Source organism: Lipotes vexillifer, unplaced genomic scaffold (assembly GCF_000442215.2).
Source record: "Lipotes vexillifer unplaced genomic scaffold, Lipotes_vexillifer_v1.1 scaffold1451, whole genome shotgun sequence".
NCBI lineage: Eukaryota > Metazoa > Chordata > Mammalia > Artiodactyla > Lipotidae > Lipotes > Lipotes vexillifer.
In genome coordinates, this window is record NW_006795096.1 from 11,833 (window position 1) to 25,352 (window position 13,520).

Sequence of the window (13,520 nt, forward strand, 5' to 3'; positions counted from 1 at the left end):
TTGGACAAGGTTCTTCTCAGCTCCCGGCTGCAACGGTCCTGCCTGTGCTGGGGTGGGGGGCGGGGGGAGGCCACCTCCCCCCGCGCCCCGCTCGAGCTCATTGGACTCCCTCAGAAAGGAAAGGGGCGAGGCAGGCACGAAGTCGCCTGCTCCAGTGAAACGGGAGGACACGTGGAAAGGAGGCCACCACGCCCGTCTCCGTGTAAAGGGCAGGCACGGCGCTGAGAGGGGATGAGAAAAGCAAGGTGGGCGCCGCGCTGGGCCTCCACTTGCCGAGGGGAAGCACGCACCCCAGGCCGCGCGGCTGGTAGCCAAAACTGGAACTCAGGCCTCTGACTGCGCCCGCACACCAAGGTCTCCCGGGCAGAGCGAGCGGAAGCAGGGGGCACACCGCCCCTCCGTGGCCCCCGCCCTCTGCGCAGCTGGCCGGGCATGGAGCTCGGTCCCGAGGCTGGATCTGGGAGGGACAGGCCCTGTCTGCCCACCCGCAGGCCATGGAGTCGAGGTTGCAGGCGGCCCACGCAGAGCGCAGTGTTCCCGATGGGTGGTGCCATGAGACGGCTCTGCGGCCTAGTCGCTCCATGCTCCGCAGGAAAGCCCCACGGAAGCCAGGTCCACAGCCCCCTGCCGCCAACGCTCTCCTCGTACGCGCATCTCACGAGCAGCCCAGAGCTGTGCGTTCGGAGCGCGGCTCCTTCAGGGGCTCTCAGGTGGCTCAGCGAGGCCGGCTTTCCGGGAATAAATCATGCTTCTGTAACTAGCAACGTTTCTTTAACCGGAGGTTAATAAAGGTCACCGGCGAAGGCTAACCAGCGGGTCTGATCTTAGAGACGTTCATAAAGCCTGTGGAGAAGGTCCTTTAGGGCAGCTTCTTAGCAGAGCCCCGGGGAAGCCCAGAGAAGAGCTCAGCACTGACGGGGATGTGCAGGTCCAGGGCAGAGGTGAGGTCTAGCGGAATCCCTCGGGGGACGGGGAGGGGGAGGGAAGGGGCTCCATCCCCAGCCACACGCCACTCGGAGGCCATGGCCCCAGGGCTTCGCCAGGCCCCAGGCCCGTCCCATCCCGTCCTGGGCCTCACGCTCTCAGCTCGGGGAGCATGTGACGGACACAGAGCAGTGAGTGCACAAGGTGCTCTGGGGGTCCCAAAAGGAGGCCAAACCACCGCCCGCCCTCACCCCCAGCACTTAGTCCTCAGAGCCTCCCCGGCGGCACAGGGAGGGGCTGGGAGCGGGCAGGCTCCTCTCCCTCCAGCCGGGCCCCCAGCCCTGGCTGTTCGCTACGCCAGGCCCCCGCCCTAGAATCGGGGTCTCTGAACACCGCCGGGGGGTGCAGGGACAGGCCGCGTCCCCTGAAATCCCCGCCTGCCGACCCCTCCCGAGTGGAGCGAGGCTGGCTCCCCGCTCGTCACTGCGTTTATCTGCTGGTCCCAGCTGCACAGCCCCACCTGGCCAGCACCCTCCCACCCCCCCAGCGGCCTCTGCAAACCCAGGGCCCGCCTCCTGCTCTTCCTCAGAGGCGCCGCGCGCCCACCCTCAGCGGGACGCTGGAGGACGCTAAGGAGGGAGTACCTTGAAACACAGCGAAGCTTGCTTGAAACTCCTAGTCCAGAAGAAGTCAAAGAACCTGGGAAGGGGCAAGGCCAGCAACGGCCCAATTCCCTCACGCTTTGCAGAAAGCAGGCCTTGAACACGGAGAGCGCCCCACACAGGCTGGAGGAGCGCCTGCCAGAGCTGACAGCCCCTCATGGGCCTCCACCTTCAACGCCTGCCTCGCGCTTGACTCTGACCTGATACGGAACGTTGCCTCGATCAGCTAAGGAGCAGGTATCAGTCACCCACAACCGAGGAGCCGACATCCAGCCCCAGGCCAGAGAAGGCGGGACCCCTCCGGACCCCACTGTCACCCCCAAACCCCACAAGCACACAAATGACAGGGCAGGACTGGCCCGGTGCTACCTGGGAAGCCAGGTGGCTACTGGGCACAAGGCATCGACGCCCGCACTACCCGACGCTACCCCTGTGCACCCACTTTACGGCTGGAGACCGGGAGCCTCAGCCAGGCCGGGGAGTGGGCCGCTGGGGAGAGGGTCCACGACCCACCACAGATCCCCAAGGGCACCCGCCGGGCTTCTCTTACCGCGCCCCAGCCTGCCGCCAACCCCCCTTCCCAAGCCCCAGGTCCCGCAAGTGAACGTTATTGCCACCTCTCCCCATTCTCCAGACACAGCGCAGCGCTGGAAATGACATACAGCAAAGCGAGCACCACAATTCTGGAAAGGGACCCAAGGATGCATCCCGCTCCGCCACAGCCGCGGCACCCAGTACAGGGCGCACACCCACTTGTTCCAGTCGCCCTGAACCATGCTGTCTACCTGCGGCCGCGAGGAACCCCGTGGAGCTAATTCTGGAAGAATGTCCTCCCCTCCTCCTCGGCGTTTTATGAGGGGTAGTCTGGGTCTTTATGGGCAAAATTAACCAAAAGAACATTGGCTCCAAAGCACACTCCCTGCATTTGACCGTTTTCCGTTGGATGATGGATGTTATCTAATACCTTCCAGGCCGAGCACACCCTGGGTCTGTAAATACAGATCCCATCTCGTGGCTGTTTAATAACTATCAGAGTGGCCAGGACTGGTCCTCGTCTGCTGGGCCTCATGTTCCAGGAGGTCTCGAGGGAAAAGTAGCCTAACTGCGCTAAACAACCGGCTTTCCAGGATGAAAACACACACACTCACACGTGCACTCGCACCCACGCACCACTCATGCAGACCCGTGTGTCCACGCCCATGCACCCACACACGCAGACAGGCGCATGCTCCCAGACACCCCGACCAGACAGGAGGGGACGGTGACAGGACGGAGGGTGGGGCTCAGGGCAGAGTCAGACACGCCTGCCTGGACTCGACCTGCCCTCCTGGGCACACTCCTCAACCTTCCCCAGCTAGGACTCCTCTTCCGTAAGGAGGGAGTCTGCAGATCCCAGCTTGCAGCATTTTCACCATGACTTTTAAATAGGATTATTAGGAAACGTTAATGAAGATAAGGTAATTTGAGGATGACTTACTGAAGGCCCGCTTGTCCCAGGCCCCACACCAGGTAAGGACAGACGTTTACTGGGAAACAAACGTGACGGATGAGGACAGATGCCGGCCCTGCACCGCCAGCGGTGGGCGGCGGGGGTGGGGTGGGGGGGCCAGCTCCGCCGTGTGCTCCGGAGGTGCAGGCGTCCCCACACCGGGAGGGGCTGGGAGGGGCCGGCCTGCAGGAGGCAGGAGAAGCAGCTGAGCACGGTGGGGGTGGGTCGGGAGCGCCCCGGACCATCGCTGGCGCCCGGCCCTGCAGCGCCGCTGCCCCCTTCCGGTGCCCACCCCACCTACAGCCCCACACTCCTCCCCGTCTAGGCCAGGCCTAGTGCTGTGTTCACTGTGGTCTCTGTCTATTTCTCAGTCACTGGACACGTGTGAAACTGTGCTACCATTTTCATCGGGTTCTTCCCTCCTTTGTACCGTCACCGATGAAGTTTTTGAGCAATTCTGTGTAGCGGGGTAATTTTTAGGAACACACAGGTCACACAGACATGTCTGTCTGTTATAGCAGAATCGACCGTAAATGTCTGTTCAACTACCACATTTTTGTGAACAGTAGTTTATACTTAAAAAATACTTTCAAAGTATCAGCTCCCAGAGTCAATCTCTGGGTCGGTTCTGTAGGGCGGCTGGGGGAGGGCACAGGGCAGCAGGGGGAGGGCACAGCGGGTTCCTTCCCCAGGACAGGAAGAGAAGGTTGAGAGCGGTGAGGGGTCTGGATGCGAGATACAAAGGGTACAGAGCGACAGAGTTTAGGCTCCAACTGTTTTCTGAGTTGCAGTCCCAGGCTCTTTTTTCCCCCCAGAACAGAGAATCTGGAGCGAGTCTGCCCCAAGAATGCCACCTCCCCAGCCCAGGTGCACAGGGAGGGCCACGCTGGCCTTTGGGTACCAATACACCTAGGGCAGCTACAGGTCCCTCACGAAAAGAGGCGGGGAAAAACAGGCACCCAGGGAGGAAGAGGAGAGGGGAGCAGCCCAGGGGGGCCGTGGGCTCCTGGGGAAGAACAGCTGCCCTGCGCCCGGCACAGGAAGTCAGGCCAGACGGGGGTACCGGGCACTGCCCAGGGTGGGTGGCGGGGACACTGATGTCACCGACCCCTCAAGGACACGTCAACCACACAAGTCACACCCACCTCACTGAACACCCCCTGTGCTGTCACCTCCGATTCCGCTACAGCTCTCGGCTGAGCTGAGTAGCCAGGAACCACCCCCCCGCGTTAGGGGTGAACCTCAGGGAGAGCTGGGGGAGGCCTGGCTTCCTGGCCCGATAGAGGCAGCCTGGGGTGGGGGGACGATGGAGCCAATGATAGGGAAGGCCCAGGGCCCCAGACTGAAGACGTGGGACCTGCCCCCAGGGTGTGGGTGCGGGGGTCCCTCCAGGATCCATAATCTGGGCAGTGAAACCAAGGACAGTGCGACGGGGGTGGAGGTCAGGCCCGCCAGGCCATGCCTCCCCAGGCCAAGGGCAGACAGGCCTGAGGCAGAACAGCCAAGAGAGGCCGGTGGCACCTCTAACATGTGAAATATTATCACCAAGAGGGGCCTGGAGACAATTCAAACGCCACCAGCAAGACGCTGTGGCTATTTTTAGCAGCAACACTCAAGAGGCTGCCTGGCAGGGAACCATGTCTTTGAGCGTGACCATCAATTTTCACCTGCAGCCAACTTCCTTTCCTCTCAGGATGAAGGTTATTCAAAGATGTGGATTTCTTCGAAATTGAGTTAAAAAGAGAAGAGTTCTCCACGACCACAAGGGGGATTTAAAGTGCACAGAAGGACACTCGCGACCGATGCAGCCTCGTCCTCCCAGGGCTCCCAGACCCTCCCGGCTCGGCAGGGGGCCCCAGGCCTGCGTGCAGGCGTCCTTGGCGGGTAGAGGCCCCGCCCCGGGCCCGGCAGGCCTCCGTCTCCCGCACAGTCAGAGCTGCGCTTGGACACGGCCCCTCTTCTCTAGTTCAGGCACCCCGGGATTCTCCACTACTAACCCCACTGCTGCGGGCCTTGCCTGTGGGAGCCCAGGAGTTGGAGGGTGAGCACGGCCTGGTCACCAGTGAGGAGAGGGAGGTGTCCGGCTCAGTGAGAGTAAATGAGACAGAATACTTTCATGCAGTATTTTAGAAACTCAAAGTTCACCCAAAACAGCCCCATGAACAAATGTCAAAACTGCAAATGACAGGACCCGCCCAGCGCTTGCCAGCTCCCCTTCTCAGGCCTGCCCGAGGTCCCATGCCGTGGGCACCCACCCGTCCTGAGGGACTTCCCGGAGCCACGAGCAAGCAAACGGGCGCAGGGCCTCACAAACGCACGGTGCTGGGGGCGACCTTCCTCGGGGCCCAGGGACTGCTGGGCTCTCCAGGGGCTGGCGCTTTACACGCTGACACGGACGCATCTAGGGAGGAAAGGTGAGGGTGGGGAACCCTCGGATCCTGCCTGACCGACCCTGGCCAATGCCACGTGAGCCCCGTGGGAGTCGGAGCCCCACAGGCCGTGCCCCGCGCTCCACGGGAGGGCTGACCTCGGAGGGAAGAGCCCGAAACGCAGGAGCGGGGATGGGGGCGGTGCCCGGGGGCTCCACCACCCGCGTCCCCACCCTGTGAGCAGCCCGAGCGGAAGGCCTGTCTGATGGCCAGGGCCACGCTCCCCTCCACCAGCGGGGAGCGCCCGCAAACGTGACCGCGGGGAGGCACACGAGAGAAATCCCTCTAATAAGGTCAGGAAGCTCGACTCTAAGGAAGGATGTGGGGAGAGGATGAACGTGAGTGATCCAAAGCAGCTGGTGGCGTTTATGTTCTTTTGCAAGAGAAACAAACATAATTTGCTTTTCTCCAAGGTAAGGGGCCTCGATGAGGACACGGCGGCATCAGCCACATGCCCACGCTCAGGCCCAGCGGTGGCAGCACGCAGGTTCCCACCGCGGAGGACGCGGCGACAACAGGACAGGTGCTGCGGAGGGGGTGCCCACACTGCAGCGACCCTGGTGACTCCCAGGGAGCCGGGGCAACGCGTATCAGATGTGCTCATGCCACAGAGCACCCTCCATGCCCCGCCGCACTGCCCTGGTCCCCACTGCCGCATGCCTCACTCAACAGCCACAGGAAAGCAGACGGGGGCCCCAGCACGCCACAGCCAGGCCCCCAGAGGTTCTAGGAGCCCCCCAGTTATGCTTGGAGGTGTAATGAAAACAAAAAGCTGAGACACTGAAAGTGCCAGCAGCCACTCCTGAGATGCTCCTGGGAGGGAGGCCTGGCGGCCGGGGTGACACCAGCAGGAGGCCGTGGCAGAAGAGCCAGGGCCCACCTACCCAGGGTCCAGGTTTAGCATCACCCGCCTGGCTCTCTGTGTCTCATCAGTAAAACGGAAATACCCCCGCCTCAACGAGCTTCCACAGAAAGGAAAGAAAATACGGTGTGTGAAAAGCTTCACAAAATAGAGGCCAACGACTTACTGCAGGATGTGCTGGTATGAAGAGCATTCAAAGCTAAACACACTCTTCCTACATGATTCAGGTATTTAAGGTGAAAACTTATGTCCACACAAAAACATGCACATGGATGATTACAGCAGCTTTATTCACAAAGGCAACCAAGATGTCCTCCAGTAGGTGATGGATAAATAAGCAGCGACACATCCAGAGAATGGATTTTATTTGAGGATAAAAAGAAGGGAGCTCTCAAGCCAAGGAAGGACATAGAGGCGCCTGAAACGCATATTACTGAGTGACAGAAGCCAGTCTGAAAAGGCTACACACTGTGGGACTCCAACTACACGGCCTGCTGGAAAACGTGAAACTACGGAGGCAGTGAACGGATCGGGGGTCACCGTGGCAAGGAAGGAGGGAGGGGTGCCCAGATGCGCACAGAGGACCGTGAGGGCCGTGAAGTGCCCTGTGTGATGCTGTGATGCGGGACACACGACACGAACCATTTGTCAAAACCCACAGAGAATCCAGCACAGAGAGTCACCCCTAATGTAAACTGTGGACTTTAGTTCATGTAGCAGTTGGAACAACGGACCACAAACTGATGCAGGAATGTCAGCGGTAGGGGATTGTGGGGCGGGGGAAGAGAGACATGGGAACTCTCTATTTTCTGCTTAATTTTTTTTGTAAACCTAAACTACTCTAAAGAATAAAAGTTATTAAATTTAAAACATGAACATTTTAAAATGTCACATACTGTATGATTCTATTTGCACAATGTTCTTGCGAAAATTTCCAGAGATGGAGAACAGACTGGGGTGAGGGTAGGGGGCCAGGGTGGCTTTAGGGGGCAGCCCAAGGAGGCCCTCACAGTTGGAGGGTCAATCCTGCATCTTGAACGAGCGGTGCTTACACAAATCTGCGTGGTGATAACCTGACAGACGCACACACTGTAGGAACATGAGTTGTGGTCTTGATGCTGCACTAGAATCACCTAGGATGCTTGCTACCACCCAGGAAGCTGGTGGAAGATGCACGGGGGCCCCCCATTCTACCATCGTCACAACTTCCTGTGCATCTAAAATTGTGTTTTAAAGAACATAAAACTAACCCACCCACCAGGCTCTAGCAGTCTCCTCCTTTGCTGGGCACTGTTCCCTCCGGCTTCCTCCTCTCTGTTTGTCTGTTCCCTCTCAACCTCAGGGGGACCCCAGGAGCTCAGAGCCCTGCCCCCACTACTGCCGCCTCAGCGGTGCCTAGAACAGACGCCCCATAAGAATCTGTGCAACGACAAAGTGAAGGACAAAGTCAGTGAATGAGTCTGGGTTCTTCCTTTCGATTCCTTTGCAGCCTTCCCACCTGCCTACATTATGAGCTTGGAACACGTAAACCTTGCCTGAAGGTCGGCCTTTACAGATCCAGAGAGAACGTGAGAAAATATTTTCAACAGAGTAATAAAAATAACCCACATCAAAATTCATGGGGTAGGCATTTATGATAAAAACTCTTAGAAAACTACAAGTGGATGGGGATTTCATTAATCCAATAAAGAGTATCTACAAAAAACAAACAGCACACGTGGCTCTTAGCGGTGAATTACTGAAGCTTCCTGAGATCTGCGTGAGTCAAGCACCTGCAAGCAGCCAGGCTCGTCCACGGGGAGACTGCTCTCACACTAAGGGATTTAGCAGGACTATTAGGTACAGACGCTTAACTGCATTTCCATAGCCCGGCACCAACACAGAGAAGGTAAAATCCGTGAGAGACACCATTACAACTACATGAACATAGAAAACACTTAAGGGGGAAATATCTAGCAATGTGCAAGACTTCTACCCTAAAAACTACCAAATACTGCTGAGAGAAATTAAAGAAGACCTAAGTAAGTGGAAGAATGATAATGTTCTGGTTCAGAAAATGAAATGATGTTAAGGTGTCATTTCTCCCCAAACTAGTTTATTCACTGTAATCCCAACCATATTCCAGCAGATTCTTTGTGCGTCAACAGACAAACTTACCCTGAAATGTCTAAGGATGCGCAGAGGACCAAACGGAGCCAGAGAAACGTACAGAGCAATAACCAACCTGCACGTTTACCACCAGACGCCAAAGCACAATAAAGCTGCATCCGTGAAGACAGGGCAGCGCTGGCAGAAAGACAGACGGAACCAATGGGCAGCACAGAGGACACAGAGGCTGAGCTGCCCATCGGCGGTCACTGACTGACACTTGAGGCAACGAGACCGCACACAGGGAACAGAGGGGTCTTTCCAGAAGCGGTGCTGGATCAATGGCACTTTCAATGGGGAAAAATCATCTTGTCGCCTGCTTCGCTCACACCCGAAATCAACTCCAGGTGCAGGTGACACCCAAACGTAAAAGGTAAAACAATAAATCAGAGAGAAGAGAAGAGTTCCTCACTCCGAAGATCAGTCCGGCACGAGCCACCAGGGGCCGCCATCAAGGTAACAAAGCCAACGGCTGGGCCGCGCCGAAGGTGACCACGGCTGCTCATCCCCAGACACGGGGAGGAGTGAAGAGGGCCCAGGAGAGGACGCCCGCCTCAGGCACCTCCAACCAAGACTCCGACCAGCTCAGGGCGGAAACAACCCTCTAAAACCCCCGAACCGGGAGGGCAAGGCGGGAGCGGGCCCTTCACGGAGAGGATGTGGAGGCCCACACCTCAGGAGGCTCCAGGGTCTCACACAACAAGCTGGTGCCTCCGTACCCACCAGAGTGAGTCGAACCAGAGCCACCGGGTTTTGGTGCAGACCCGGGGGGCCGGGACTCTCCCACAACTGGGGGTGGGGGTGCACCCCGGGACAGGCACTGTGGGGACAGGCTCTGTGAGCAGCATTCCACACCTCGACGTGCCCACAGAAGCGGGGCCACCACCCAGCCTGCCCTCACCAGGGACACAGAGCCTACCACCTGCCTATATTCCCTCCAGAAAACTTATCACCTGCTGTCCAGGACAGAATTCAAGGATGTGAAGGTAGACTTTAACCCAGGGGTCTCCCCACTCCTTCTGACCTAACGCACTCCCCAACTTCTCCACGTACAAAGCAGGAACTGCCCGCATCTCTGCAGGGCTGAGCTACTTGAGATCAGGAAGGAATGGAGAACCTCAGAGCGAACAGGCTACTCTCCTGGTCTCATGGGTCGGCGCCAGCAGCTCTGGAAGGCACTGGGCTTCAGCAGAGAACCACAGGGACGTGCCACCCTTGGCCCAAGCCTGGGCCTCCCCGCTGCTGAGCTGCTGACCCCACTGCGGCTTGGCCGGCAGCTGGACAGGCCTCACCACCACACAGCTCCTGCCAAACCACAGGTGATTTCTCAAAGCTGTCAAGCAAACATGAGGAACATAAAGAGGTAGGTTTATACAAGGTAAACAGCACAAATCCCAACACCCAACCAAAGCCCCTCCGTCAGAAAAGGACCAGGACACTTGAGGGCAGCCTCCTGGGCGTAATGACGATCCTAGGCAGGGAGGGAGTCCCGGCCGTCGACGGACCCCCGAGCGACGACTGCTCCCCCGGCCCAGGGAGACTTGCTCCCGGGAGCCTTCCTCCAGGACAGCCTCTTCTGGACACAAGGCAAGAGGAGCTCTGGCCTCTTCTGGGACATCCCCGTGTGCTTCCTGCCTCAATTTCCCAAAAGCTCACCTTCTGCCCACGTATTTGTTTCTTAAGCAGCAACAGCGGGGGTCCCATGGGGGTAGGGGGACGACATCACTGCCAGACCGTGACCCTGGAGGTAAGACACCAATGACAGGTGTCCTCCTCCAAAGGCTGCTCCACTAGGAAATGGGGGTCGGGGGGGGGGGGGTGTAGGAAAGAGGGGGAAGGGAGGCTTTTACTTTCATTTTTTGAAAAAATTCATGCTAAAAGTTAGCTTTCACTGCTTAGAGTCTATAAATAAGATTCTGTAACCATATTGTGGAATATTAGGGGCACGCTGGAAATAGCTCATTTCAAATAGGAAAATGGTTTGTGTTCACCCAGTTCTGGAAGCCAATTTTCAATTGCTTAAAATAGTCATGGTATTTTACCAAGGTAATTACACTCTTAGCTATCAGTAACAATTAAGCCCTTAGACTAGAGATGCTTAATAAGGTCTCAGAATAAAATCACACATTCCAAGCACTGTACTCTGAAATGTCAAACACGCAAATAGGGCCCTCGATGGGGCGCAGGAGAGTCCTGTCAGCGCACCTGGCCCAGCGCCGCAGAGGAGGGCGGGACACTGCACTCGCCACGCCCTACCCCAGGGAGCCTGGTCTGGGGGCTCCCAGAGGGGTGGGGGTGTCTCCCAAGGAAGACAGGAAGATCAGCAACCAGAGCACCCTCGAGACCCGACAGCTGCCGCCCTGGAGGTGCCTCGAGCAGGAAGCACGCAGACCACGCGGGAGCTGCCGTGCGAGCCCACGGGGCCACCGAGGGCGGGGGTGGGGGGTGGGGGGCGGACGTGCTCGGCTCCAACCAGGAAGCGGCAGCCTGGCCGCCCTCTGCAGACCGGCCCGACGAACAGCTTAATCATGCGGCTGGCAAGATGGACCCCGCGCGCCTGAGCCAGCCACCGACCCACTGCAAACATGCCTCCGAGCCACAGTTGGTGTAAGTCATCTGTCAGCGCCAGGCAATCAGTACCGCCCCCGCCCCCCTCTCAGAGCTACGCCTGTCAGCGCAGCGGGCCAGGGCCAGGACCGAATTAGACCAAAAAGTGCCATCAGCCTCCAACCTGCTGAGCAGGGGAAAGAGAGGAGTGGAAACTTCCTGCCTCGGGAGCCCAGAGCAGTGACCTTCAAGGACAGAAACTGCCCAAGGAGGAAGCCAGGCACAAGCGCATGATCACGGAGGTGCCAATGGATACCGAGGCCGCGGACCCTGCGGCGTTGGAGATATGCGGCCCCGCTGAGGAGCCGCCCGGTACACCAGGGCTCCCGGCGGGGGATCTGTACCAGTGAACCAATGCAATCCTGGTAAAGCAGAGCAGGGGGCCGAGCCGCCAGGCTGCCAATCCAGCCCACAAGGACACTCGATGGGCAGCACGGGCACTAGAAGTGGACGACACTGGCAAGACCGACAGGCCCCGCACGGGGACAGCTCGCAAACTCACCAGGCGTCTCCCCTGTGGGGCCACCTGCAAGGCTGGCGTCGAGGTCGGCCAAGCCTGACCCCAGGAAGCTCGAGTGACGTGAGACACACGGCAGGGGATGTGCTGGAGAGGCCGGGAGACGGCGAGCTTTCAGCAGCCGGAATGTGACCTGCTTCCTAAAAGCTTCATGACCAGGAGGTCCCAGGTTTTTATCAAACGATCAAGAGCAGGCAAACAGTTGTCAGACGCGACTCCTGAAACTTCCCAGGGGGACGCCCCTGCCCCCAGCCCGCCGCCCCCACCCGCCAGGTCAGCGCGCCCGCCTGGCCGCTCACTATCAGCCTGAGGGCAGGTGGGAGGAGTCCGCCAGCATCTGGACAACCCCGACCCTCGCCTAGAGAACATCTGGGGACAGTTTCTGGCTTTTTCCTTCCTCGTCTTCTGAAATTTCAGCATCCAAGGCAACATTTTAAATAATGCTCTCTCACACAAAAATCGTAATTCATGCTCCAGCGAGCTGTGTGTATCAAGCCAGACGTCAGAGCCCCTCGGGCTCAGCACAGTTAGCAAAAACCCGGCCGCCCAGACGGAGCTGGGAGCAGGAACGCATCCCGCCCAGCGCACCTGCACACAGGTGACAGCTTCCCACTGCAGTCTACCCTGCGCTCCCTGGGCTCCGAAGGAGGGAAAGGCTGCACCTGCCCACCAGGCCAGAGGGAGGGCTGACCCCACCGTGAGACACAGGGGGTCGGGGCTGACACCCCGCGACCCCAGGTCAGTGCGTGAAGGCCCCGGGCTCTTGCCCTTCACAAGGAGAGGCCCAGCAGGGAATCCCAGGGTCTGCGTTTCAGAACCCTCCTGGCAATCCAGGGTAAAGAGGCGCAGGCTGGCTCAACCGCCAAGATGCTCTCCCCGCTGGTGAGGGGAGAGCTCCATCTGGCGTGAGCCGTGACTCACAGGCAGCGCCGCGTGCGTCTAACTGATCGAGAAGTGGGGGCACAGATCGCTGGTGGCTCTGGGTGCGCTGCACTCGGCAGAGGCCCTGGCAAACGTGGGGGCCTGGAGAGGAGACTACGCGTGGACACGGCAGCGGCGGCCCGTACCTTCGTCAGCAGCAGGACGCGCCTCTGCAGCCGCCGGGCCAGGGCCTCGTGCACCTCCCGCTTCTTCCTCTCCTCCAGCAGCTGGCTGCCGAGCTGGCGGACCTCCTGCTGCAGCCGCAGCCTGGCCTGCTCCAGCCCCCGGGCACTGCGGGAGGCAAAAGGGCAGAGTGATGAGGCCCGGCCCCCAGGCCAGCACCCAGTGACGGCCCCCAGGCCCAGCGCGGCCCACGTCACTCAGGTCCCAGAACAGAGCCGCGCGTGCAACCAGCCCGCTGTCACTTCCTCACTTCTGAATAGCTACTTAAAGCCCTTCAGGAGTGTCTGGATTTCAAAGAGTCGCCCAGGGTGATCCCAGAGCACGGAAGGCGCGGGGGAGGGAAGCTCAACTGCACACACAATGGGGAAAATTGCCAGCGGCGCGGGCTTCATTCGGGAGGGCGCCTCTGAATGAGCTCAATCACCGGGGCAGGCACTTCCCATCCGAACCGCAGTCGGCCACAGATGCGCCGCTCCGTGCGGCGCGGGGACGTCAAGTACCAGCCCAGGGTGGGCCCGTTCCAGACGTCCTGCAGAATCGAGCCCCCCGCAGAGCTCCGCCAGCAGGGGGCAGACCCCGGGGCACGCGCTCCCCTGCACGTGGCCCACGCCCTGCCTCAGTTTACACACTTGGCGTTGCTCTCCGGTTACCGTGACAGCCTCTCGCCTGGGCAGCCTCCGGTGCCACCAAGCCGTCCCTCAGACTGCAGATCGGATGGGCACCCGTGGGCTCACATGCCAACTTCCTGGCAGGGCACCTTCAGAGTTTGGTCTTTGCC

The 13,520-nt window shown here is 59.4% G+C and overlaps 1 protein-coding gene across 1 annotated transcript in view; it reads right to left on the reverse strand.

Moving 5' to 3' along the window:
- Nucleotides 1-324: 324 nt before the first annotated feature.
- Nucleotides 325-13,520, reverse strand: part of LOC103091432 (mitotic arrest deficient 1 like 1) — a 166,196-nt gene continuing 153,000 nt past the window's right edge. Inside the window, exons 10-14 of the mRNA XM_007467423.1 lie at nucleotides 12,678-12,850; nucleotides 11,624-11,725; nucleotides 11,378-11,483; nucleotides 10,851-11,012; nucleotides 325-457 (exon numbers count right to left, since the gene is read on the reverse strand). Of these exons, the coding sequence (XP_007467485.1) occupies nucleotides 325-457; nucleotides 10,851-11,012; nucleotides 11,378-11,483; nucleotides 11,624-11,725; nucleotides 12,678-12,850 (676 nt within the window). The remainder of the gene's footprint in view (nucleotides 458-10,850; nucleotides 11,013-11,377; nucleotides 11,484-11,623; nucleotides 11,726-12,677; nucleotides 12,851-13,520) is intronic.